The sequence below is a fragment of the Myotis lucifugus genome, unplaced genomic scaffold (genome assembly GCF_000147115.1).
Source record: "Myotis lucifugus unplaced genomic scaffold, Myoluc2.0 scaffold_305, whole genome shotgun sequence".
NCBI classification, from domain to species: domain Eukaryota; kingdom Metazoa; phylum Chordata; class Mammalia; order Chiroptera; family Vespertilionidae; genus Myotis; species Myotis lucifugus.
This window is the reverse complement of record NW_005871353.1, coordinates 1295664-1323545: the sequence shown is the minus strand read 5'-3', so window position 1 is coordinate 1323545 and position 27882 is coordinate 1295664. Positions and strand designations below refer to the sequence as shown.

The window sequence follows — 27882 nt, the reverse complement described above, 5'->3', positions numbered from 1 at the left end:
GCACTTGCCTTTCCCCAGGACAGACTCTCCAGAATGGATGCAGAAACTCATTCATCAGTCTTCAAAAAGACCATGGCTACTGTGGCTGCTACTTTCATTGCAGCCATATCTTGAAGGAATCCTATATAATAAAAGGCTAATATACAAATCAGCCGAACGGTGGAACAACCACGGGGTGTGGGCCTAAGCCATCAGATGGACATCCCCTGAGGGTTTCCGGACTGCGAGAGGGCAGAGGCCAGATTGAGGGACTCCCCCCAACACACACACCAGTGCACAAATGTCATGCATCGGGCCTCTAGTACAATATAAAAATAGTGAGTGATATTGATATGAGTTACATGTGGTAATAATTGTCAGTAAAGTCCATGTATTCTAGATACCACGTTTCTTCCCCATTCTTATTGACTTGATGATGCTAGGGCATTCTCTACTTAAGACCTATTACCTGTTTTTTCCAGCTTTCTGTTTTGCCCAGGCTTGGCTCACTCTTACCTTGTCACTGTTGATAAAGCAGCAAAAGCTTGTAACCCTTGCTGAGCTACAGCAGCTGATTCACACAAAGGGCCACTGGAGTCATTAGCAGGTGTTCGAAGTTTAATTGGCCTTTTGTGAGGGAACTGACCATTCTTTGGTTTGAATGGCTAAGGTCTTAGTTCTGTGAGGTATGACTTAGGACTTCAGTTGGCCACTTGAAAACTTAAGTTCTTTGATTTTAAAATAATACTATCCCCCTATTCAGTTAGGATCGCAAACCTACCTGAAAAGACTGTTTGTATGATAAATACACTGTTTTCAACCCCAAAGAGGAAATGTGTATTATATATTGAGTGTTTTCTATGAGTGTCATCCAGATAGATAAAGAAACAAAATAAAATAAAAGGCTAAAATCTGGAGATTTTGAAGTTAAAATATGATTCCTGCCTGAAATGCAGGTCAAGTTAAAGCCTTGTAAAATGTACTATGACATGAGATACGGTTAGTGGGTTTTATTCCACAGTTTCCATCTTTTTTGCCAAATGCTCTCAAGTTCTGCGTAGTTCATTGATTCTGTAGAAGATCATTCTGGTGCCCTAGAATGTGGTCTCTAATTGTTTCCATGTTTCATAACATGCCAGTGAGCACATGAATTGGTTTGGGCAACCACATGTAGAGGGGAAAAAGTTCGGAAAAAATGAAACATGGTAAGGGAGTAAAATATATACAGCTGGGAGTTCCACTCCAAGGTTGTTATTTGTGGGCAACTGGGAAACATGATTGGCAGTCTCACTTGAAGAATTGGAGTCTCCAAGGTGGTATTTGCCAAGGTGATTCCTGGCCCAGGAAGCTTTATTGTTTTGTTGATGATTGTCCACTTTTTTTTTCTTCCTTTATCTGCTTTTCACTACTTCTCCTCTGCTTTGTTTCCCATGTGAGGCACACAGGTCAGAGGGAATGGGCAAACCTCATGCTTGGCAAATCCTTAAGCAGCCTTGTTTAGTGTTAGAAGCTGACATGGCTTATTTGGCTTTCACTAGTTCTCACCTTCTCACGGGCCTGCCTTCAGTTACTGCCCAGAGTTGACACTCATTGTTGATTCTGTGTCTTCCAAGCTTTAGAGTGGGAGTTGGTTCACTTAAAGAGCTGTGACTGTGGTGGTACTTAGTGCCGTAAATGTTGAGGATGAGGAGTGAAATTTTGACAGTCAACAAACAGGATGTGATTCATGATTTGAATTATCATCCATTGTGAGCCACACTGATGTGTAGTATTAGCATAGAGATAGACGTGATTTCCAAGCTAGCTAAATCCTATTTTCGGTTTTGAAATAGAGTATCTTGAGTATCTTGAAAACCATTTGATGGTATTCATTGCTAGAGCAGATCAAATGTTTTGTGCATCGTGACTTTTGTTCATCTTAGGCCAGAGAATGATCAAAGTTCTCTATACTAAATTATGGAATTAGAGTATGGAGATTTGGCATTTGGCCACTGAAACACTTCTGACCTTGATGTACACTTGCTCTTCCTATGTCCTCTCTAGTCTTTGAATGTCACTTTAGTAAATTTCCCCTGAATGAGACTGAAGTTGGGATGGAGACACACATTTGGTTCTATGGCCTAAAGGCAAGATGGCAATTGCAGGCAAAAAGCTCAAAAAAAAAATAGAGATGGTGGTCAAACGTTTTCTTGTTTTCCTATAAAACAAATCTTGAGATTCTTTTCAGATTGGGAGGTCATGCAGGGTTAAATGAAGGCAGAATCCGGTTGAAGATTATAAATGGCAGTGTTACTGTTTTCATTGTCGTTATCGGTTTGGGACGGCCCAGCCTTGGCCAACGGCAGACTAATTCTTGGCCCCTCTGGTTTGTCAAGGTTCGGTAAGTTTAATGGAGAACAAATGCTTTCCAAATGCCAGGTCTTTGTCCTCTTCCAAATAGAACTGGAAGCGCCAAAGGCCTTGAACATTTAATTTCTCCAACTGCAGCCTGAAGCGCTGCCTATCTAGAGCAGCAGAAACTGCTTTTTCCTTGAGCAGCTATAGGAACGGCAGTACAAACATTGCCTTTGGAGTCTGCGTGATGTATGGGATTGTTTTTGAAAAGTGTTGGATACGTAATGTAAATAGGACACAAGCAACAAAAAGGATGATGCTCGAGTTGGCAACCTAACGGATGTTTGGCTCCTTATCTGGCAAGTCCCATACTCTTGGTTTTCTCTTGTCAACAGACATAGTGTCAGATAAAAGAAAAAGAATCCCACCAATTTCCTATTGTTTGTTAGCTTCCTGGATTTTCTACCTCTTTCCTACCCTGCCTCCTCTATTTACAATGGAAGCCAACAGATCTGGCTCAGAACATTCCTAGCAAAGTGAGTTGGAGGCATCACAGCCTAAAGAAAGAGCTGGACTTGGAAGAGGAGATAAAACTGGACTCTGATGACTTCTGCAAAGCCCTTCTCATTCTCTGAAGCCGTGTTTATAGCCATCCCAGGCTGGATTAGGTCATTTTAAGGTTTTGGGAAGTATAGATTGGTCTCTAGTCTCAGGCAAGGCTGATGTTTAGCTGGTATGCATCAGTGCAGTTGTACTGACTGTTAAAATACTGGCTGGTGTATGGAAATACCTTTTTATTGAAACTTTGTGCCACTAGTGATATTGCTCAGGGGTAAGGATGTGGGCATGTTTCTGGGCCAGTGGCAGCCACTGGGCAGACCAGGGCAGAAGCAGAGGTGGCAGCAGGGCTGTGTGGAGCACCCGGCCACTGCCAGGAATGATTAGAACCCAGGCGCAAACACGAAGGACTCAAGCCAGACCCGGCCACTGCAAAGGGGCATTTCACACGATTGCCCTCTGCTTACAATACAGAAACGGGAGAGGTAATGACACTCAGTTTAATGGGAGAGGTCATTGGAAAAGTTTAGTGCAGCAACTCTGTTAACTTTTGGCAGACACATTTTCTTAGTCTGTTCGGGCTGCTCTCGCAGAATACCATGGACTGGGCGATTTGTAAACTACAGGCATTTCTTTCCCACCATTCCAAAGGCTGGGAAATTTAAGATCAAAACACCGGCAGAATCAGTGTTTGTTGAGGATCAACTTTCTGATTCATAGACAGCTGCCTTCTCACTATGTCCTCCTGTGATGGGAGGGGTAAGAGGGCTCTCTGGGGTCTCTTTCGAGGCACTGATTCTGAGCCATGGGGGCTTAACTCTCTTGACTTAACCTCTCAAAGGCCCCATCTCCTAATACCATCACACAGGGAATTAGATTTCAACATATGAATTTTAGGGGGACACAAATGCTCAGTCTATAGCACACATAAAACAAAAAGAATGTCCATTCTTTTGAATTAACAAATGGTTTGGAAAATGTTAGAATAATTCAATGAACCAATAAGCAGTTTTATGATACATAATTTGGTTTATTTAGAGAATAATATTTTTCAACTTTATAGTTTTTTTTATGAAAAGCTATTACTTCACTGGTAGTAAAATTCTTTAACATTACTCTCATTTCAGGTTTTCCATTGCCCTTGCTCTTTCACCAAATTTTGGTCAGCAAAGAGCAAATGAAAAGGGAAATACATAAAACAGATGGTTTTGTTAAGAGACAATACAATCATTGAGGTGATCACTATCCTTATTGTGAAAAATTAAGTATTAAAACTGGTCTTAAAAACTTCCAAAAGAGATACTATAACCTAAGAAATAAACAGTTTATAGCATATAACTTTTTTCTGTCCCCTAAAATATATCCTAACATTTCTCTAAAACTTTCTCTTACTGCACTGGCCCTTTTTAAGTAGGTGTTGATAAGTGTGTGTTAACATTTCCTCACTTCCAATAACAACTTTGATTTGTGCTATCGAATGTTAACATACTTCTGTCACAGGAGAATCCTGTACCCAAACTTATTAGATATTGATTTCCAGTCACTTTCAGCAGCAGTCATGTTGCCCTTACATCATTCATTGCCTTTCCTATGTCCTTCTTTGGCAAAATAATCCGGCCCCAGTCAGGCTTCTCGGAGTGCCATGTGGCAAATGCATTTGGTATCCGTGATGCTGGGACCCTTCAGAGGTCTTGGTTCGTTACATTTGGAATTGGGATGCTTGGCCATGCTGCCACATTCAATAAGTCTTTATTAACTGGAAAGGAGTAGGTTTTATTTTCACAAAATTTTAGCCCATTTGGAAATAAGCCAACCTAGACCACAGTATAGTTGCTTATAATGTTGGCTTCCAGTTGCTGAGTGCCTGTGATGTGCCAGGCACTTCCAGGATAAGCCACGTGTGAGCAAATGTGGATCCAGAAGGAACATGTACCCTGAAGCAGTCAGCAGACCTGCCAGTCAAACCCTCAAGATACTCCCTTCTGAATACCTATATATGTGTTTATCACTTTATCACCTCGCGTTTGATGGTTTGTCATGAAAGAGCTCAAATGAATTAATTTCATAACATACCTGTAGCTGTGGTCAACCTCTTCTTTCCATAATTATAAAGAAATGAACGCTTACCATCTAAGGGTGATCACTTAGAGATATTAAAAAGAAATCTCCCCGAAATTCGGCCAGAAATCGGAACTGTCTCAGGTAGTTTAGGCCTCAAGGAGAGGTACCGGCTGATGCTTCAAAACCACAGCCTGGTAGCAGATTCTGCTGCTCTCCTGCCCCACCTCCCGCTCCAAGGCATCCTCTTCTCTCCGCAAACCTGGGCCCAGGTAGATGGAGGGAGTTGTTTGGAATCTCACAACGACCTCTTTGGAGAACCAGGAGATGTAATCACAACTCCATAGTCAATAAGGCTGATGGATTTGGGGCAGAGTCTACCTGTCATTTCACTTTGGTGTCCCCTATACCTGCTAACACCTTGCCTTCCACCTGGACTGTCCTAAACACATATCTGCTGGGTTTAAAAACATGTGCCTCTTTCACATTTAGAATTATTGAGGTCGTTCATAACAACTACATAGAATCAAGAACATGATCTAACTGATAATTAATAGCTATTGCCTGTTGGAATGCCTACTTGTGCTGGCCATTGAGTTCAATGCCATGATTTGGGGGCCTTATAATAGCTAGGGCATGGCAGAGATAGTGTTCCCATTTTACAGATGAGCCCATGGGGTTCGGGTCCTAGAAATAGAGAAGCAGCTTAGCGGTCATCCAGCGATGCTGCCAGACTGTCCATGAGTCACTAGTAGTCACATTAGAATGAAATAGGAAAAAGGAAAAATCAGTCTTCATACTCAGGAGCTCCTCTCCTGCCTTCTAGGTCTTATATACACATCCGCGCCCACACCAGCCCTATGCATGAAGCCTAAGAAGTCCTTGGTAACCCTCTGTGGAAATACCTTCTGAGAGTTTCTCCCGGGAAAAAAGATGGGGAGAGGGGCTGTTGTCAAAGAAGACATTTCAAGAGAGAAAAAATGGAGCTAGTTCATTTGCATTAGCTAATTAGGGGGAAAAAATCATTTCTATTGTTCTCCTGTGTCTTTTCTCACTGCACCTCCAACTTGCTCTCTGATGTTGAAATCAGATATTATTTGTTTAGTGAATGGCTACAAATGAAAGACTTAAAAGAATAGCTGTCAGTAAAACTAAGCCCTTAAATGTGGCCCTCAGAAATCAGATGCAACCTGTGCAGGCTGCTCAGAGAGTGAGGCTGGGAAAAGCAGCGCTGAGGTATTTACTAATGAAGGAAGACTGTGTTGCTGTAGCCGTTCAGATAAGCTCGGAGCGGCTTCTAATCCCTCTGCCAAGCCCAGATGTGTGCCTGCGCACACACGTTAGAATGTTTAGTGTTCCAGAAGCTCCCTTTGTGAAATATTTCCTGAGAGAAACAGCAGTGTTTAAATATATTTGCTTTAAAGAATTGCCCCCAATTTTTGCAGTTGACTTTGATTTTAAAACATCTTCTTTGTAAAAAGTAAGACTAAAGTACATTATTTAAATTGAGTACAAAAGCTTTTTTTTTAGCTAACAATATTCACAATATTTATTCCTTATAATCATGTTTGGTGGAATTTTTTTCCTAAAGGGTTCGGAGTCTAAGACAGTAATAGTTGCAGTTCTAAACTTATTACTAGCATGATGAGAACGATTAGTGCAATTTTAGTTTATCTTTTGTCTTGAGTATGGAGGGGATATGTGGATGAAAAGTCACTGAATAATGGAGCCATTTGTCCAGATCTCACTAAAAGGCCGGCTCATGGTTCCTTCCTGTATTCCCTTTGTCTTCCCTCACCAATGGGTCTGAGGGTAACCGAGGCCAAGCTTTGAAATACGATTGCATTGCATCTGGTTCGGTGCCTTGAACTGACCTTATACATTTACTTCTCTTTTTGTGCCCGCCATAGTACATTTGTCCTCCTGGGATTTGAACTGTTGGTTTTGATTTGAGAGGGTTGGCATCCAGCTGAAACTGTCAAGTGATGAGTTTGAGTTTCTCTCTTGATTCTTCACCTTAACACATCGCTGGCCTCCTCTCCCATGTTGAAATAAGAGGCCTCCAAAGTTACTTCTGGCCTTTGCAGCATGACATCAACTTGACATCTATTTCATGGTTGAAAACAGAGCCTTTGGCTTAATTTTTGTGTTTGTGTGCGTGTGTGTGTGAGTGTGTGTGTGTGTGTGTTTCCATTTCTATGGTGGCTACATTAGTGTTGGCTCCATTCAGGTAGGGGCCTTGGCTAAGTCTGTCCGGATACAGCTTGGGTTTTAACGGGTGGTCAGAAAACACAGAGGTGCTAAGCCCTGGCCACTGCCTCAGTGTTCTTACAGTCTTTTCCTCATGTTGTCTTTCTTTTGAGTTTGAACAAATGGTAGACATATAATACACGGAAGACTATTTTGTGCTCTAGGAATCATACAAATAATTTTTTATAAATCCTATTAAGAGACAATTTTTCCATTTTACTGCCAACTATTTTTGTTTGCTTTTCATGAACTAGATATTTTTGTGTGGTCTCGCTGTTGAAATAAAGGCACAGGAGTCAAACATTGTAAAGTCAATATCTGTGTTATTGTTTAACTGTACATTTAGGCGTTTTTCTCTTTTTTTCTTTTTCTTGTCTAGGAAATTGTGTAAAGGATAAAACCTCTCCCTTTTTAGAAGGCCCCGCGTCCTTTGAGGAGTAAATGCTCTATGAAATGGAAAATTACAATATTTCTCACAGAATGATACTGATATTTATAGTCAACACAAAAGCAAATAATTAGTAATACTATTCACTGGTCGAAAAAATTCTAGCATCTGTGCTAATAATGCCTTACTGTTTTATTTCAATCCAATGGTTGTAACTTTTACCTCTTTCTTTTTCAAGTAGAAGGTGTGTTTCCTAATATTAAATAGTACTAGATTTCTTTGCCTAGAGAAATACATTTTGGTTTGTTTCCGTAGGAATTACTCCCATTTTTCTTTTAATCTGAGATAGAAAGGGTAAATATATTCTGATCTATGGCCTTGCTAGAAAATACAGTGTTGTGTGTGTGTCATTTTTCATTATGCTTTTTAATGCCCAAAGGACACATTCAGTAAATTTGAGTCGTATTGCAGACCTTGAATTATTCTTTGCTGCATGTTGAATTAATTGGGTGAATACTTTTTTAAGTGCTTTTCTTCGACTCCACATAGAAATGGTAGATTATTCATCTCAAATGAATAAATTTTAAATTATTTAAACTTTGCACTGCTAGTGTGTGACCCTCTGAGACTTTTTTTTTTAAGAACAGACAGCTCATTTTTTCCTAGACATTGCAGATTTAATTTGTCTTGAATGCAAGCACCATTTTTCTTGTATGTTAAAAAACGCTATGCTGTTTATTATACTTTGATTGATTTACAAATTATGCCCACTTTTCTTTAAATGAACATATTTGGAAATTGTGATAGCACAAGATGAAATAACATGTGCCTTTAAACCTTGATGGATGAAGGCTCACTATCTCACCGTGTGGTGTAAATGCCTACGTGGGATCTTCCCGCTGCAATTCTTAATGTCTATCCCGGAATAGACTTGTGTTTTCTTTTCAAGTATTCTGAAGTTTCACATACCTCTCTACTTATTTTACCGGCAACAATCTGCAGTTTATTTTTCTCCGGGAAAATTGAATCTGTTACTGCTTAGTATTCCTACCAGTTTGAAAAATGTGGTTTATATTGGCATCAGAGCAGTCATTTACATATATTGGGATAACGGGAATGCGTGCCAGAAAAAGACCCACATGAACTGAAATGCAGAAAAGCTGTTTTCCTCCAGCAGCAACTCACAGTGGAGCTAATAGAGAAATGGTTGAGCGCCGGCCCTGAATGTGTCGCTCCTCTCTTCCAGGTGAAGTGTGACCAGTACTGGCCCAGCAGAGGCACAGAAACCCACGGGCTGGTCCAGGTGACGCTGCTGGACACCGTGGAGCTGGCCACATACTGTGTCCGAACCTTTGCACTTTACAAGGTTTGCTTTTGATGTTTTTACCTCCTTTTCCCCCTTCCCAATATTGAAGGAAGATTCTTTTGAGAAATCACGTATCTGAAGGCTTTATTTATAACTTGATTCCCCTGGCAGCGGTGAAGAGTGAAATAATCCTTCCATTATCGCTCAGCCATTTTTCTCTTTGTCGATTTATTAGTAAATATGGAACCCTTGCTCTGAACGAAAGTTTCGGCAAATGAAGAATAGATGAGGAAGAACCACTTTTTCCTGTAAAATATAACAGGAGCGCTCCTGATAGTTACCCCTGAAAAATGTCGTGCTTCTCACCTAGGCATTTTATCTTCCTGGACAAACGTGTGTCATTTACAAATAGCTCGGGGTTTATATCTCCAAAAAGCGTGTCTTCCCAAAGGATAGTGGGTCGGGGGAGGAATCCAGATGCACGTTGTCGTGTCACCTCTTCCACGTCATGACTCCTCCTTACAACCTGGGCTAGGAAACCAGCTTTTCAGCCAGTGTTCCTACTTCACAGAACGGGTCCAGCGAGAAGCGAGAAGTGAGGCAGTTCCAGTTCACCGCCTGGCCCGACCACGGCGTCCCAGAACACCCGACACCTTTCCTCGCTTTCCTCCGGAGAGTCAAGACCTGTAACCCTCCGGATGCAGGCCCGATGGTCGTGCACTGCAGGTAGGACCACAGAGAGCACTTGTTTTCCCCGCGGTCAGGTGTGTGGGGAGACAGGAAGCGCCAATGGTTCCTCATTGGATTTTCTCTTTCCAGTTTTTAATCCTCTGGGATAGTAAATACCTTCATAAATAATGCAGGTGGGGTTTTTCAGTTAAATGAGGCCTATACTAACAATAAAAGGAAGGATTTGATGTAGATCCATATACCTTACCAGGTTTTTATCTTTCATGTGAAAATAAATAAACACAAAATTAAGTGTGCACATGGGCATAAATATATGAACATGAAACAGAAAAGAATTGAGAATTTTTTATTTTCTTTATTGATTAAGGTATTACATGTGTATCCTATTCTGCCCCCCTCCCCACCCCCTCATGCCCTCACCCCCCTGGTGTCTGTGTCCATTGGTTATGCTTATATGCATGCATACAAGTCCTTTGATCTCTGAGAATTAATCTTGTAATTAGTTTCCAGTTTCAGCTGTGTAGAGGAATATATATATATATATATATTACAGTTGTTCGACAAGTTCTTAAGGGCTGGGCTGATATATCCTTTTACCTATGGTAGGGAAAAATGCTAAACTAAATTATATTGTAAACTTACTAGTATACACTTTCAGAGAATTTCTTACTGCTTAAGGATGTCTTCTGCATGTTAATATTATCAAGTCACATCTAGACAAATCTGACTGACATCCTCTATGTCACCACTCAGACCCTACCTATTTGTTCACATATTTTCAATATGAAACTGAATTCTTTCAGTTTCCTGAGTTCCTTTAGAGTATTATTACTCATAGATTATTAAAGATATCTAGTCACATTCTACTTATTACTATACTAGAGGCCTGATGCGTGAAATTTGTGCACTCGAGAGGTTCCTCAGCCCGGCCTGTGCCCTTTTGCAGTCCGGGACCCCGCAGCGGACATCCCTCTCACAGTGTGGGACTCCTCACTCCTTACTGCCCACTTGCAGTGGAAGTGGGAGAGGCTCCCTCCACCACTGCTGCACTGGCCAGCTGTGAGCCAGGCTTCTGGCTAAGTGGCACTCCCCCTGTGGGCGTGCACTGACCAGCAGGGGGCAGCTCCTATGTTGAGTATCTGCCCCCTGGTGGTCAGTGTGCGTCATAGCAACCGGTAGATCCGCCATTCGTTCGATTTGCATGTTAGGGTTTTATTGTATAGGATAAATGTATAGTTCATGTAACTTCCTAATAGTTTTTTATAAACTAAGTAGCTCAAATATGAGAGACTATGGCTTCTTGCACAGAAAACTAAGATTGCAGTGTGCAAGTTATATTAGGAAGGAAACAAAGCTTCTACCATAAACCCAGTTCTATGATGATTTAATAGCATAACTCTCTATCTTTACAAAAAGATGGGACAATGATAGACCAGAATAAAAGCAACAAAATCCACCTGACTAATCCATGCTGCAATAGTAATAGTTAAGCAATGGACTGCAAATTCTAAACAAGATAACATTGTAGTTCTCTTTTGTAGCAGTTATTTTTCCCAACAAAAGCAAATAATAACATTACCTAATATTTATAGAGTTTTATACAAATTCTAATCCACTCCCCCATGCTTTATTTTGTTTTATGTTTTTAATGACAGTATGCTGGGTGAAGAGATGAGAACACAAGAGAGACTATGGGGTTCGGTGCAATATGGTAGCTGCAGAGGTGGAGGAGTCCAGTCGATCTCACCTTGTAATCTAGGTCTCACTCTGCTGTAACCAGGACAGGGACCTTTGAGGACCTGCCACTGTGGTGTAGTTTTTTGCATGATTCTTAAACACTAGAAATTACTTTTATTAATTTGAGCAAATGCTTTCACATCATGAAAGCAGGTTTCTGGTTCTCCTGCCCATTGATTTCATCAGGTGCTAGTTTGACCAGTATAATGTACCCTCTTACACATCTTAGCAGGCCTCAAAGAGACATGGTGCCTGATTACAAGGTGTTCCTGCCTGGCACGAGCTTAACTTCATTATGAGGGTCACACGTTAAATCATAAAATGTTTTCAGATGGAGTTTGGGCTCAGGAAAGGGAAATAGGAAGTTTGAGCTCACTGAAGAAATGACGCCCTTATATACCTAACGGCAAAAATGCAGCTCACACAGAGATGTGTGTGTGTGTCTATGATATATATATATATATATATATATATATATATATATATATATATATATATATATATATAACTTGGAAGTCTTTACTGAAAAACAGCAGTATTATATGTTCATTGCATTTTGAAATACAGCATGTTTACTCTCTCAAAGTTTTCTGTAAATTAAAGTGAGGTCCTGGAAAACTAAGATGATAGATAGATAGATAGATAGATAGATAGATAGATGATAGACAATTTTAAAATGCCATTTACTCTCTGTTGATCGTAAACAAGGCATAAGGCTTTAGATACTTAGAGAGACCCACAAAACAGCTTTTAAGCAAGTAGGAAGGGAAAGATAGATAACTATAATGCCTTATTTTGAGAAAATACATACCCCCACCCACCCCCACACACCCCCTTAAGTTATGTTAAGCCACCTGCACTCAGCTGGGAGAGAGATGGATGGCTCAGGAGAAACAAGGAAACAGAGATGAATGTGCAGAGCTAATAGCTGCTGACATTTGGAAGTGCTGTGCCTGAGGCTCTGGAGAAGCTGGTATTGAAAAAAACAGCAGAAGGGCAGGTATATTTGGTGGAAGAAATTTGTCAGCAGCTACAACACGGTGAGGGAAAGATGCAGCATAAACTGAACTCCGGGAAATGACCTGTGTTCACCCCCAGGTAACCTCATGTGTCCGGTGAGAAACCTTGGCCTCTTTATTCAGGAGAGACCATGTCCATGTTGCCAACATTCAAACCATCATGAGTCTTTGGGCACCAGAATGTTAAAAGTCGTGAGCATAATTGTTCTGATAGGGTGGCAAATTCAAGTCGTTCCAGATAACAACTGCTCATGTGCATCCCAGAAATGCTGGTGTAGACATCATCTCTGAGCAGGAAGGCACCATGCGGAAAGTTACACGAGCCCAGTCACAAGGAAATGCTGATGGTAGTTCAAGGGTCATGGCGCAAGTCATCACACCAGATAGTCTGGAATATATACACTGTACTTCATGTTGTGATGTTTCTAATAATGGATTTTAATTGTTTTATCTTTAATGAAGAAGTAGTGACAAACTCGAAGTAAACCCAAACCTTTACCCGGGAGATCCTGTGAGAATGGAGGAGGTTGTACAAGTCTGGTGTAGACAAAAAAAAAAGGGGGGGGTAGAGGGAGCAGAAAAAAAGAAAATTCACATTCCTTCAATAGTTTTGTGTAGTAAAAATATGCCAGGACTAAAGAGTCATTATAAGTAGAAGAAATTCTAACAATAATAGTAAGAAAGTACAATAAGGATAGACTAATGAACAAGCATGGACAAAAGCTTGGAGGGTCACAGGGAAGGATACATTCTACCCCATTCCTAAGAGAGAGTCCGTTCAATCGGTGTAGAAGGAAGGATCAAGTCCAGCTGTCCCTCAGTTCAGGCCAAGCATCTAATTGCAGCATTAAGAGTGCCCCCTCGAAGACAAAGGCCGCCTGGGTAATGCTCTGGCTTGTTCTCTCATTGGCTGTGTGCCTTTTGGAAAGTTCTTATCTGTTAGATTCTGTTTCTTCACAGAAGGGGTAACTATTTATACCAATAAGAATTTTAACTTCTTAAATAGAATTATACACATAAAGCGCTTAGGACAGTGCATAGTGTAGAAGTATGCAATAATGTGACATCATTGGTATATTAATTAATGAGTGAGTCTTAAAAACCATATGTATATTTACAGCTCTAGGGAGAAAAATTCAACATGAACTTAGGTCATCTATATTACCTGAGCCATCTGTCCTGTGACTAACCAAGTGTTTATAAATACCCATATATTGAATTGAATGGATTATTTTTTTTAATCTAGGTATTTTCCATCATGATAATGCCATCTGATTTTTCATAGTAACAGACAACATTTTGACGCTGTGAGTTAGAATCATTTAAACAATAAATCTGCTCTCATAACAACCTGAGAAACCATTGGACTCTTAAAATGATGCTGTTAAAGATACAGAGACATTAATGTGGAGGTTCTTGATGCCTTCAAGATAAAGTTAGAACTTAGCATTGTGTTCATGGCCCTTATAACCTAGGCCAGTGGTCAGCAAACTGTGGCTCACGAGCCACATGCGGCTCTTTGGCCCCTTGAGTGTGGCCACGAAGTTTCAATCGCACTGTACGTGTGCGCCCGCATGTGGTATTTTGTGGAAGAGCCACACTCAAGGGGCCACAGTTTGCTGACCACTGACCTAGGCTGATCTCCCCCTTCACGCCTAATTGTTCACCCTTTCAGCCACCTGCTGAACATTCTAAGTACTTTCATCTCTGGCTCTCAGCAAAGGATATTCGACCAATCTAGAATCTTACTTATTCCCCTTCTCTATCTGCTGATGTTCAGCCCTGTTTCATAATCCAACTCAAAGAGTATTTCTCATGTGCATTGTAAAGGTTGCAAACTGGCCTCAGATGGTTTTGTTGATATAAAAGTGATAGTTTTTGTTTTTGTTGTAAACAAATTGAACTTGAGTGCTTTTAAGCTGGAATGCACTATCCAGTTCTCCAAACCATCACCACTCCCGGTTTTTTTTACACACAGCTCAACTCTCCATTTATAGGAATTGCTTCATATTATAAACATTTGAGGTGAAACCCTGGAGAAACCTTTAAAGGTCATTCCCCAATCCTTTCCCCACCGGAAGAATTAAACAGTCTTCTCTGAGCTCGCATAAAGGATTGTGTTCACACTTAGTATCTTTAGCTTTCTGTGTGCAGATCGCATATGCCGTGAAATCTTAGAGGATGTGGACTATGCATTATGCACATTTGTACCGCTGCTCATACATCATGGTAGGTGCTCAGTAATCCTGTGCTTCAGTTAGTTGAACTCTATATGGCACTTTAGGAATTTTTGCAGAAATAGTAAGATCATTGCAAGGCTGGACTACCTTTTGTTCCTGTTTTTAAGCACGAGACTATATTTGTATCTCTTTATATTTGAGTATTTTTAAGGAAGTTTAATTATTTTAAACTGTCTTAGTCTTTTTTTATACCTATTTCTGAATCCCTTTTTCTTCTCCATCATTTGTATCCTTTCCCACATGTCCTCCATTTCATGAATAAATATAGATATAGCTCCCTACTTTATAGCTATAATAATAGTTAAGAATGTTGAACCCTTAGTCAACATCAGATATACTCTCTTCTCAACTAGGAAGGCTCTTCTCAGTGTTTTATATGTTTTCCTGATCCCTGCCCCCAAATCATCTTCAGAGGTAGGAACCTTAGAAACTTTATCTCTCATTTCACACAATTAAAAAACAGAGGCCAAGAAAGGTCAGCTTAACTGCCTGAGCTGATGCCACAAGTAGTGACAAAGCCATTATGTGCCCCAGGTTGCCTGGCCTTTCTGGAGGGCATTTCACTTTACAGCCACCTGATAACCTGGTCAGAGGAGCCATTCCTTCCCTTCTGACCCCACATCACATTGCCATAATCTAGCCTTTATTTCACTCTTTCTCTATCAGAGGTGATTGCTAGCATGTGTCTCTTTGACCCCTTAATCATCTTAACATAATCACAATAGCTACCAATTACTGAACCATTACTGTTTTCTAAGTATTACCAAACACTTTTAGTTACACTCCTTTAATCCACAAAACACTATATTTTACTTGTGAGGAGCAATTAAGCAGAGAGAGGTCATAGGTGATTTGCTCAAGGTCACACCGCTCATAAATTTCGGCCTGTTTCAAAGTCCATGACTCCTTTGCCCACCTCTGTCTAGTTCTGACTCTTCTTGCAGAGACCACATAGTTCCTTACTTCATATTTGTTGACTGAGTGTTCATCAGATGGATAGGTGCCCTTACCTCTTCACAGGTAGAGGTAATGCAGAACTAGAGACATGCAATATTTTTTCTCCTTATTTATAAAGTTTGATCTTGAAAGAGAAAAGGGAGAACTTTCAAGCTATTTACTAAGCGTAGGTTTTATAGAGGTCATATATTATATTTTTGCATATTGTTTCAGCCTTCCTCTTAGGAAATAAAGAATTTTTGTTCCCCTTTCTCCTTTTGAGCTCAGTGTTTTAGATTGTTTTATACAAGAACTTGTGGTTTATATGCTACTGGTACCAAAGGGATGTGACAACTCATTTTCTCTAAGTACTTGGTTCTTGTTAAGAATGAATAATTGGGATGAAGCTATCATTTCATTAAGGTAATAGTAAACCCTTGACCCATATACTAACTCTGAGTCATGTTAACCCCTTTTAGAAAGGAGGGAATACATTTCTTCATATGAGAAATGTATTCGCTTATGAATAAATAAGAAAGAAGGATAGATCAGACCTCCCTGAATCTATATTCTAAATGACACATTTGAAGGAGAGTAAACTAGACCTCTTAGAGATTTAAATTTTTCACATCATAGAATCAAACCAGTCTTCACAACTGGAAGGAGCAGGGAATGTGAGCCAGATCTAGATCAATAAAGCCCTGGAAGCATCATGGGCCACCGAGTGAGGCCCAATAAAAATCAAGTGACAATTTGGGGTTGGAAAGATTCCTAAGATCCAATCTTCATAATCTTTTTTTGACTTTATATGGGAAGGCACAACCAAGAAACTACTTAGATCATATTCATAATATAACCATTTACTCCTAATACCAACCCAGTATTGACAACAACAGCCATCTGAAGGTCAAAAGATTTTGGAAAGCATTGCATCTGAGCATGAAAAGAAAAGACCTTGTGATCCAAAGGAGCTAAAAGTGGTACGGAAAATTGTTTGATGCATTTTTAATCATTCATTCTAAATTCCATTCTTTATTCTTGTTCCATTCAAATATCTCTTTAGATCAAAGACCACAAGTGTTGCCAAAGCATGTGATAGTTTTGAGATGCTGACAAGTACAAACTGTACACCCATATTTTCCTTAAACCTGGTACTCATTTTCGTGTATAAAGAATATAAGAAGCTAGCTTTCTGTAGCTGAAAGACTAGATTGTTAAAAATACCAACATCTCTGGATAAGAAAATGGGTGGAAAATACAAATTATGTCCTTATTTATGGAAACATTTTAAGGTGAGGAGAAGTAATTATACCATATGGAAACTATTTTGCCAGGTTCTGTTCTCATATACCAATAATTCTGCATAAAAAAACAAATTCTATATTTATGAACAATATAGTGATATAAAACAGGATGCCAAGTCTGCAATATAATGATGGCACAATCCAATAAGAGAAAAAATATCTTACTTCCACTGAAATAGTTTAAAAGTAATTGAACTAAAAGAAACATCAAAAGGAATTGCACAATAGCCCCAGTAGGTGTAAAATATAAAACTCAAAATGAAGAAGGTGTTTGGAGTTCTGGGAAGAGTACTCAGGCTGCCTGATAAAATGGAATATTTGTTTGAAAAGAAGCATTACAGATCTAAAGCAATAGAGAAGTGAGGCCAATATTGTAAGAAACTATCTCATTTCGCCCAGCCAGTGTGGCTCAGTGGTTGAGCATCCACCTATGAGCAAGGAGGTCACAGTTCGATTCCTGGTCAGGGCACATGCCCGGGGTTGTGGGCTCGATTCTCAGTGTTGGGGCGCGCAGGAGGCAGCCAATCAATGATTCTTTCCTATCATTGATGTTTCTATCCCTCTCTCCCTCTCCCTTCCTCTCTGAAATCAATAAAATTATATTTTTTAAAAACTATCTCATTTGAAGTCCATATTTCAGTCTATATCATGAAAATCCCTTCAAGGGCAACTGAGAAACTATCACCTTGCCATTCCATGCCCAAGAATAGCAATCAAATCACTATTGTGTAGGAATGCAACCATTTACAGAGCATCTTCCCGTCACTGACTTGATTCAGTCTTTATGACTAGAATGGTGGGTGTGTTTTATTACCATCCTCACTCTCCAGATCAGGAAATTGTGACCCCAAGTCCCTGACTGAAGACCCAACCAGTAAGTAGGGAATCTGCCTGAGAACCCATGTTTTATGGCTCACGTGTTCTCTTTATCTGTACCATACTGCCATTTCCTATTTGGCTTAGTTTATCTTACACAGATGAGAGCAGAACTGTCCTGAGCCCACAACAGAGATGGCTCTTAGCAGATCTAATAGCCCCTTTGGGGGCAGCACAGCACGATAGTGAAAACTGTGAACATGAAATCAGCTTATGAGAGTTCAAATCCCAGCTGCACCATTTACTATATCTAGGACATTAGACAAGTTACTTAACTTTTCTACACCTGTCATTTCCTGGTTAAAGTGGAGATAATGGCAGTATGACCTTCAAAGAATTATTTATAAAGATTAAATAAGATTATATGTGGAACGTGATAATTAGCCAGGTACCTGCCACATAGAAAGAAGTCAATAATTCTTTGTAGCTATTATTTTTATTCTGTATAGTTTGTGATTACTTATTATTTTTACCATTGTGGTGGTTATTTAAATTGGTTCTATTACTATCAATCAACAAACAATACTATGACAGTTTCTGAAATGAGAGCCCTACTTTTATGTAATTTGTGATTTAGAGTCAAAATGTGTGTGTGTATTAACCTAGAAGATAAGTGATGATTAGAATAATTAACACTTTAACAATGCATATATACTGTCATAATTATTTCATTGCACTGAAAAAAGTTCTTCACTTTTCAGAATGGATTATTACTATCATTCCAGATTTCTCCACCTCATCAGCATTGACATGTGGGTGTGTGATTTTGTTGTGGGGCTGTGCTGTGCATTGTAGGACGTTTAGCAGCTCCCTGGCCTCTGTCCACCAGGTGCCAGTAGCACACCCCCTCCACCCCCAACAGTAGCAACAAATTAAAATGTCTTCAGACATTGCCAATGCCTCTGAAGGGGCAGAGTCACCCCTAGTTGAGAACCGCTGCTGTAGCAACAAAACTGACTTATGATTGTGGCAGAATGCATGCATCCAAATAGGAGCCCGCCTCAAAGTTTTAAACTAGAAAACACTTCTTTGAATGGCATACTTTTTTAAGCATTAGGAGAGCTTCTCTATGAGACTTACTTTACCTGAAGAATTACTTCTAAAGTATATAGATAACTTAGTTCATTACTTGAAGAATCACCCAAAAATACTCCCTATCTTGATCACCAACTGTACAAACCAAAGACTTGACGCTAAATGTCTCTTGGCACTTAACAAGTCCACCTTCATGAACAAGGTGTGCCACCGTTAGGGGATTCAGATGAACAGGGCACAGGCTCTTAAGGCTACTGCACAACAGTTGTTCCAGCAGCACTTCTGCACCGTGGCAGCTCTGCTGCAGCGAATCCTCAGCCCCCAGAGGTGGCCGCGTTTAAGGGCCATGCTACTCTTCTTTGCTAGGTTATCGGTTACAATGCCTTGTATTCATGCCTGGTATGAATGTCCAGCATCCTGGCAGTTCAACACAGTAAGCCATAGGGATGCCCTGAAGTAGCATTTGACTTAATGACTGCGCCCTTTTCAGTATTTAGTGGAGGCGAAAGAGGAGAGATAAGCTAAATAGAAGAAACGTGGGTCATAATGTCAGACCCTCTGCTCAAGTTGGCAGGTCCTACAATGCCTTGCTCTTTGAGCTTTGGAGGTATATACTTCCGGTTTAGCACGCTCTTTTTTTAAATTCTTTATTGTTTAAGGTATTACATGTCATATAGTATTGCATATGTCTCCTTTTTTCCCCATTGGCCACCCCCATCCCTCAGCACATGCCCCCACCCTCCTTGTGTCTGTGTCCATTGGTTAGGCTCATATGCATGCATACAAGTCCTTTGGTTGATCTCTTACCCCCCATCCCCACCCTCCTCTGCCTTCCCTCTGAAGATTGACAGACTGTTTGATGCTTCTGTGTCTCTGGATCTGTTTCTGTTCATCAGTTTATGTTGTTCATTATATTCCACAAATGAATGAGATCATGTGATATTTTTTCTTTCTTCGACTGGCTTATTTCGCTTAGCATAATGCTCTCCAGGTCCATCCATGCTATTGCAAATGGTAAGAGTTCTTTCTTTTTTACAGCAGTGTGTATTCCACCATGTTTTAATCTAGTTATCTGCTGATGGGCACTTAGGTTGTTTCCAAATCTTGGCTATTGTAAATTGTGCTGCTATGAACATAGGGGTGCATATGTCCTTTCTGATTGGTATTTCTGATTTCTTGGGATATATTCCTAGATGTGGGATTACCGGGTCAAATGGGAGTTCAACTTTTAATTTTTTGAGGAAACTCCATACTGTTTTCCACAGTGGCTGCACCAGTCAGCATTCCCACCAGCAGTGCACTAGCGTTCCTTTTTCTCCACATCCTCTCCAGCACTTGTCATTTGTCTATTTGTTGATGATAGCCATTCTGACAGGTGTGAGATGATACCTCATTGTTGTTTTGATTTGCATCTCTTGGATGATTAGTGACTTTGAGCATGTTTTCATAAGTCTCTCAGCCTTCTGTATGTCCATTTTCGAAAAGTGTCTAACTCCTTTGCCCATTTTTTTATTGGATTGTTTATTTTCCTTTTGTTAAGATGTATGAGTTCCCTGTAAATTTTGGAGATTAGGCCCTTATCAGATATAACATTGGCAAATATGTTCTCCTATGTAGTGGGCTTTCTTGCTGTTTTGTTGATGGTTTCTTTTGCTGTGCAGAAGCTTTTTACTTTGGTGTTGGGAAAATTGGACAAGTGCATGCAAAAAAAAATGAAACTAGACCACCAACTTACACCATACACAAAAATAAACTCAAAGTGGGTAAAGGACTTAAATGTAAGATGGGAAACCATAAAAATCCTAGGAGAATTCATAGGCAGCAAAATATCAGACATATGTTGTAGTAATATCTTTACTGCTTCAGCTCCTAGTGCAATGGAAACTAAGGAGAAAATAAACAAATGGGACTACATCAAAATAAAATAGCACACTCTTATTCGTAAGTCAATCCATCAAGAGTCAGTAGTTAAGACTGCTCAGTCCACAGGGTTGCTTAGAGACTTTATCTAAACAGATAAAATAAATGAGGGATCAGGATTAACTATGCTCTTCTCTTCTGACCAGAAAGACTAGACAGCTATTTGATTAAACTCTATGAGAATTTAAGCAAATAGCTGTCTATTTGAATTGTGATTATTATGAAAAACTGTGCCTTCTCTGTTTTTGTCTGTTTGTTTTCATTTGGGTTAGTTTTGAACATTGAATCATTTGTTTTAAGTGTAGTTATATTTCAGTGTCTGATACAACTGTGTTCCTTCACAGTTGGCCACTTTTCTGAAATGGGGGAGAAATCAATTATTTAGTCAGTGTTGCCCATCTCCTGGCTTAAATGCCACAGTCTGTGTGTCTCAGTATCCTGTGGGCTGACTCGGGTCCGGGAGGGGCCCGCTGCCGCCTCTCCTGGGATCTGCTTTGCAGTCAGTGGGAAGGGCTGGGAAAGCCAGGTCTGATTGTCTCAGGGTCCTGGGGATGAAAGGAGGAGCTTACAAGGCCTGTTGACAGGGAGGCTTGGAAGTCACACATCACCACTTCCACCACCACATTCTTTTGCTCAAAGCAAGGCAAGGACTAGCCCTGATTCAGTGGGTGGCGGCACAGACTCCACTCCACCTCTTGCTGCAAGAAGCAAGGAACAGTTGTGGCCTCATATACTCCCCCCCACCCCCCCCCACCCCCAAGCTTAGGTACTGGACTGAGGGAGTCTTTCTTCCCACTCTGGCCACCTTGTCTCGTTCACTGTGGATGTCCCTCCTGGGGCTGGGTGAGCAGAGCCAAAGCCCCTGGGTCCACCCCAAGACAGTGTTCCTGTTCATGTAAGAAATGGGAATTTTTTAAAAAGTGGAGGAAAATCCATTTAATTTGCTTCATACCTGCTACCTGATTTTTGCTGAAATGCCAGCTTGTGTGATGGGAGTTCTTGTACTCTTTACTTCCCTTTCATCTTGTCTCAAGAATATTTCCTTTGTGTCCTCTTGTAATTTAGGATTTCTTAGGGGTCATAGACTTTTTATTTCTTAACTCAAAAACTCTAGGAGTATCATTTACTCATAATGAATAACTGAATCATAGACCTAAAGGGACATTTCAAGCCTCCCAGAAAAACTCCTCCTTCCTTCTCTCTCTCTCTTTCTCTTTCTCTCTCTCTCTCTCTCTCTCTCTCTCTCTCTCTCTCTCTCATCTTTCTCTCTTCCCTCCCTCTCTCCCAGCCTCCTCTGCTCCTCTGCTCTCCCTCTCCTCTCTCTTCTCTTCTCTTCTCTTCTCTTCTCTTCTCTTCTCTTCCCTTCTCTTCTCTTTTCTCTCTTTTTCTCTCTCTCTCCATCCTCCCTGTCCCGCTCCATCTCTTTGATTTTAGAGATGGAAAAAAAAATAAAATGAAGCACAACAAGATTTGCTTCCCATAGACTCTTGCTGGTCCAATATGTTTTCCACTACATTATAGTCCTTTTAATTTTGTTCACATTAATTTGATTAAAGAGTCCCTTAACATTTTCTAGGTGAATTAGGAGAGTAATCAGAAAGCACCTGTATAATGGCAGGAGGCATTATGTTTGGAACTAAGATGGTCAGAGTAGGTAATTTTGATGCATTAGAGCCAATTAAGTATCACAGATCTTCAAGAGCGATTCTAAGAAGGGCTGACGAGGAGCCAGGGAGCAACCTGAATGTGCTGGGCACCCAGGAGGTTATTAGGCTGGGGCAGCAGAACATGCTAGAGGGTCCTGAGGAAGGAGGAGGCAATGTCAGAGGCGCACTCTTCTTGCTTTGCAATAGTGGCTGGAGCTGTAATGGAGCTGCGATGGGGGAAACCACATCAGGCCACCAAACATGGCTTTGCATGCTGTCCTGGCAGCCCTACCTGTTTCACGGTGCCGGCCTGTGTATCTGCCGCTCCCACTGGAGCTGTCGCCTGGCTGTGCCATGGCTGTTGCGCGAGCATTTTAGTGGCCATATGCCTGGGAGGCTCATGATCCACAATTTCCTCATCGCAGGCTCCAGCCAAGTGCAGCAGATGCTATTGTTACCTCTTCTATTGAATAAAGTAGGAAGCAGCGAGTAAGAAATTTGTCAATATTGTTTTTCTGCTGGAACTGAAATAAAAACTGTGTGTGGTATATTGTCCGAGAGCAACCCATGTTCCCGAATCCCCACTTCGTGTGGCATGCTTATGGAAGTTAAGACTCTGGCCCTGTATTTCTTAACATAACGCCCTTCTTCATTCTACTGTAGATGTGGTACAATTATAGCCATTCAGACTCCTCCATTTGGGTTTGTGCTGTTCCTTGCATTTGCAAACCCTTTGCTTCTGACCATGCCATCTGCTGGAATCACTTCTATTTCTCTCACACACTCACAGGGTTTGTTATATGCCTTTAATCTAGCTGTGAAAAACCCTGAAATTTTTCATATAAATAAACAAATGTTTAGCAAGTATTTTGAAACCTTTTGCCTTGAGAAATAGCATTAATAAGGTACATTTGTGTTTGTAAAGTAAGTACAGCTGCTGGGGGAATTTCTTGTTGCAGAAATGTAGGAAGTGGCACCAGAATCAGGAGAGAATCCCTTTTGAAATAAAAGCCTGCACATGTGAACGGCGCCTGTGCTGGAGACAAACTAAGTGATGATAAATTAAACAAACAAAAAGGCTCCTTCTGGACACAGAACATGCTCCAGATGTGGGGGGAGGGGGAGGGAAAACAAAGTCTTAAGCATCTACTAACCACTGGACCCCGTGTTATTGTATCAAACCTTTCTTTCTGCCCGAATGTGACACTGATGAGCCTGCTCGGTATTTCTCACTACTTCACGCTCATCAGCCCAGTTAGGTCGAATGTGAATTTCCTTCATGGGACCGGATAAGAAGAGCAAAACCCCAAGTGTAACCCAAAATACAGGTTCTTTTGACAGTCTGTGACATTTGACAATCTATTGCCATTGCCACTCGGTTCCTTTATTTCCTGGGTTGTTTTTTTGTTTTGTTTTGGATCCATAACTACCACCAGACTTGTACATAGGAGAGGCGGGCCGGGGTGACTTTCTCTCTGCAGCTTCTCACCTCCTCGCTGTGTTCTCTGTCCATAAAGAGCAGGGCTAAGTGGGCAGAGCCCCCTCTTGTCACTGAGGCAGCAACTTTCCAAGATTGCATCTGCTGCCTGAATTTGGATTATTTGGGGAAGCTGGTTGTTTGACTACACTATCCTTGAAGACCAGGTTCAGGTTGGATGCTTTAAGTGAGGAAAGAGGATGAATGTACAAAAGGTGCAACCTCAGTAGGTCACGACGGCAAGCCTCTGGATTTTATTAAGAATCAGGTGTGTTAGATCTTAATTTGGACAAACGAGGAATGTTCCAGGGATCCTCTCAAAATATGTGGCGTGTTTCACAACAGTAAACAGCAAAGTCTTCCTAAAGTAGGTTACACGTAGTAGGACATTTCAAAAGGAAAAGTAAGCAATGAAGCTCCTGGGTCGTAAAGGTTTCATTGTAAGTGTGCTAAGGAGAAGAACTCTGAATCATGACTTTTACTACGTATTTGGCTTTTAGGCTAAGAAATAGAAATTGTGTATACAGAAAAATGAGAGAGATTGGATGCCCTAAACCTACAAGGCCTTGTGCAAATCACTTGCCTGACTGAGTTGCTATTTCTCAGGAAGGTGGAAAATAATGTGGTCATTTGCCAAAGGGGAAATCTGTGTAAAAGTTGATAGATTAAATGCTTATTTATGACGACGATGATGATGATGATGATGATGATTAGAGATTTTGTTTTATGGAAGTCATAATAAGACATTTTCTCTGACTACCTTCAAATTCAGTCCCAACTGGGTCCACAGGCAATCAGTCCTTCTAAGAGGGAAAGACAAATACTTTAGGATCTGTCTTATATGTGGACTCTAAGAACATTTTTTTTAAAAAAGCTTAGCAATACAGAGAACAAATTGGTGGTTGCCAGAAGCACAGGGATATGTTGGGGATGGAGTGGAAGAAATGGGTAAAGTGGGTCAGAAGGTTAAAAGTATAATTTTTTTTAAAAGTTTCACTTTGTCAACCTTAACCCAACTCTAATTCTCATCAATTGGGCAGAAAGTCTTGCTCAGTCTGGACTCATGCTCACTACTTACGTTTGAAAAACCATAACCAATTATGTTGCAAACCACAAAAATCCTTTCTAACCTGTAGTCAACATTTCATCCCCCTTTTTTGTGTCTGGAAATGATTGGCCTGGCTTCGGACTATTTTCTCTGCTGTACTACAGCCTGAAATTCACTTGTTATCTTGGTTCAATTAAACTCAAACTCAGTGGTTTGTAGGGCACAATAGTAAAGCCACAAGCTTAGCAAAACCTTTTCCAGAATTCAGTAAGAAGCTCAGTGAATATAGCCAATTATAAGCGCTATAGATGTATGTATGCCTTTGTTGTGGTGGTTATATTTCCTAAAGGCTTAGGAATAAACACATTTTTAAAATATGAGATAATTCTGCATGGAGGTCATTTTTAGAGTGAATCTTTGTGGCATACATAATGTACACAGATGCAATTCCTAAGGTGGCCGTCATGCCTTTTGCTGAATTCCCTGCCTGTGTTTCCCTACATACAGTCTTATTAAGTAGCACTTCTGGAATTATCACTGATGTCTTCAGTTTCTTTTTGAAGCTGCATTATTTTACAGTTTGGCTCTAACAAGGAACTTAGGGTCCAGTCCGAGCTGTTGAAACTAGGTTAATGGTTCTGAACAGCATCTTTGTTATCTCTCTCCCTTAGGGACCGTGCATTTGGAAAGATCAGGGAAAAATGAGGCTTTTTTTTTCTAAACTTTGAGTTTGGACATTTTCAAACGTACCCAAAAGTAGAGAGAATGTATAATCAACCCCAAGCACCCATCACCCAGCTTCAGCTACCAGCGTTTCAGGCCGTGCTTATTAAATGACAGCTCACTGTCTGTTTTTGAAAAGAAACCCATTACATAACTGCCATTCAACATTTGAGATTTTAATAACCTGGGCGGCCTTATCTCAGGTAAATAAATGCTCAGTTGCCATGGACAGACTTAATGTAAAGGGGACACGTTACCACTTTCTCACCCCCAGGCTGAGTATCCCTGTCCTGGAGCTCCTGTTCCACTAGAATGGGTTACTTACACTGTTCTGTAACTCTGAAGTCTTATACAATCAAGTTTTAAAATGATTCTAGACCATCGAAACCACCTCCCTCTTTGGAGACCTTGTTCCCAAAACTGTTCTTAGCAATTTTTAGCTTGCAGACAACTTTTTCAAAAAATTCAGCATTTTCATTTTTAAATTACATGTCACTTTTGCTAAGTCTCGGTTTATCAGAGGCTGCACCACAGTTATTTAACCTCCAGTGCTTCACACTCCCCTGGCTACAGCTTACTTCTTTTAGCCTTTGAGAGTAGATTTGGATTCAGTAATGATTAACTACCTGATGTAGCTAAGAATAAAACAAAAGAAAAAAATAAAGGTAGTTTTACAAATCTGTGTATTGCCCATTTCCCAAACAAATATTGGCATATATGATCTGACAGATGATTTTCATACCCATTTTTGTTTCTACAAGAAGTATGAGTTTATGGAAACAGAATTACGGTTTGAACATAAGAAGGCAAGTCACTCAGAAAATTGGGGATGCCTCAGCACGTGTGCCCTCTGAGTCCTGAGTTACGTTGTGGTTATTTTATATAGTCACACATGCTGCTTTACAGCAGAGTCCTCAGCCCCACAAAATACTCATTTCCATTGTGAACTGCCAAAAGGGAATTTCTGAAACTACTTAGACATGAAACTGCCCCCGCTTGGATCTTCTGAAGGGCCTTTCGGAAGTGCTATCATAAAAGATAATTTGGCTCATGGTGATAAAACAGGACCATGAGCTACCAAGTGAAACTGGTTAATTAACCAGTAACCCTCAATAACGTATATAAACAAATAAGTATTCATTAAAACTAACCTGTGCAGAGGTCCAAGCTTTGCAGTAAGGGGATAAAGCAGAATGGGCCTCCCTCAAAGAGCTTGTAACAGCGAATACAAAGATCTCTAAAACTGTCAAGGCCATTCAGAAGAAACCTTGATGTATGTATTCAGTTAAGACTTGGTCATTTAAAGAAAACTTTAAAGTAAAGAACCCTCAAAAAGTATATAAATACTAGAGGCCCGGTGCACAAAAATTTGTGCACTCAGGGGTAGGGGGTCCCTCAGCCCGGCCTGTGCCTTTTCGTAGTCTGGGACCCCTTGAGGGTGACCACTTGCTAGCTTAGGCCTCCTCCCCGGGGGATTGGGCCTAAGATGGTAATCAGACATCCCTCTGGCAGCCCGGCAGCCCTCGGGGGATGTCCACTTGCCAGCGGGGAGCAGACCTAAGCTGCAGTCGGACATCCTTAGCGCTGCTGAGGAGGCAGGAGAGGCTCCCACCACCACCGCTGTACTGGCAGCCATCAGCCTGGCATGTGGCTGAGCAGGGCTCCCCCCTGTGAGAGCGCCCTGACCACCAGAGGGCAGCTCCTGCATTGAGCATCTGCCCCCTGGTGGTCAGTGTGTGTCATAGTGACCAGTCATTCCCAGTCTTTCTGCTGTTAGGGTCAGTTTGCATATTACCCTTTTACTATATAGGATAGAGGCCTGGTGCACAGGTGGGGGCTGGCTGGTTTGCCCTGAAGGGTGTCTCAGATCAGGGTGGGGGTCCCACTTGGGTTCCTGGCCAGCCTGGGTGAGGGGCTGATGGCTGTTTTCAGCTGGTCACACCCCCTTCAGGGTGGGGGTCCCCACTGGAGTGCCTGGCCAGCCTGGATGACGGGCTGATGGCTTTTTGCAGCTGGTCACACCCCCTTCAGGGTATGGGTCCCCACTGGGGTGCCTGGCCAGTCTGGGTGAGGGGCTGAGGGCCGTTTTCAGGCTGGCGGGCTACTGAAGCTCCCAGGCTCTTTTTTTATTTTATTTTTTTTATTCTGGGATTTATTTACCTTCTATAGCTGTCACTGGAGCTGAGAGCCGGCTCCAGCTCTGAGGCTGTGGCTGGCTGAAAGCAGGTATCTGGGTTTGTTTAGATTCTATAACTGAAACTCTGTTGCCATCACTGGTGCTCTAAGCTCTGAGCCCGCTGGCGGCTGAAAGCAGGTATCTGGCACTTGTTTAGCTTCTATAATTGCAACATTGTTGCA

General features: G+C 41.1%; 1 protein-coding gene across 1 annotated transcript in view; it reads left to right on the top strand.

Moving 5' to 3' along the window:
* Positions 1-27882, top strand: part of LOC102442706 (receptor-type tyrosine-protein phosphatase delta) — an 83132-nt gene that overhangs the window by 22598 nt on the left and 32652 nt on the right. Inside the window, exons 3-4 of the mRNA XM_014465667.1 lie at positions 8814-8933; positions 9445-9599. Coding sequence (XP_014321153.1) covers positions 8814-8933; positions 9445-9599 — 275 coding nt within the window. The remainder of the gene's footprint in view (positions 1-8813; positions 8934-9444; positions 9600-27882) is intronic.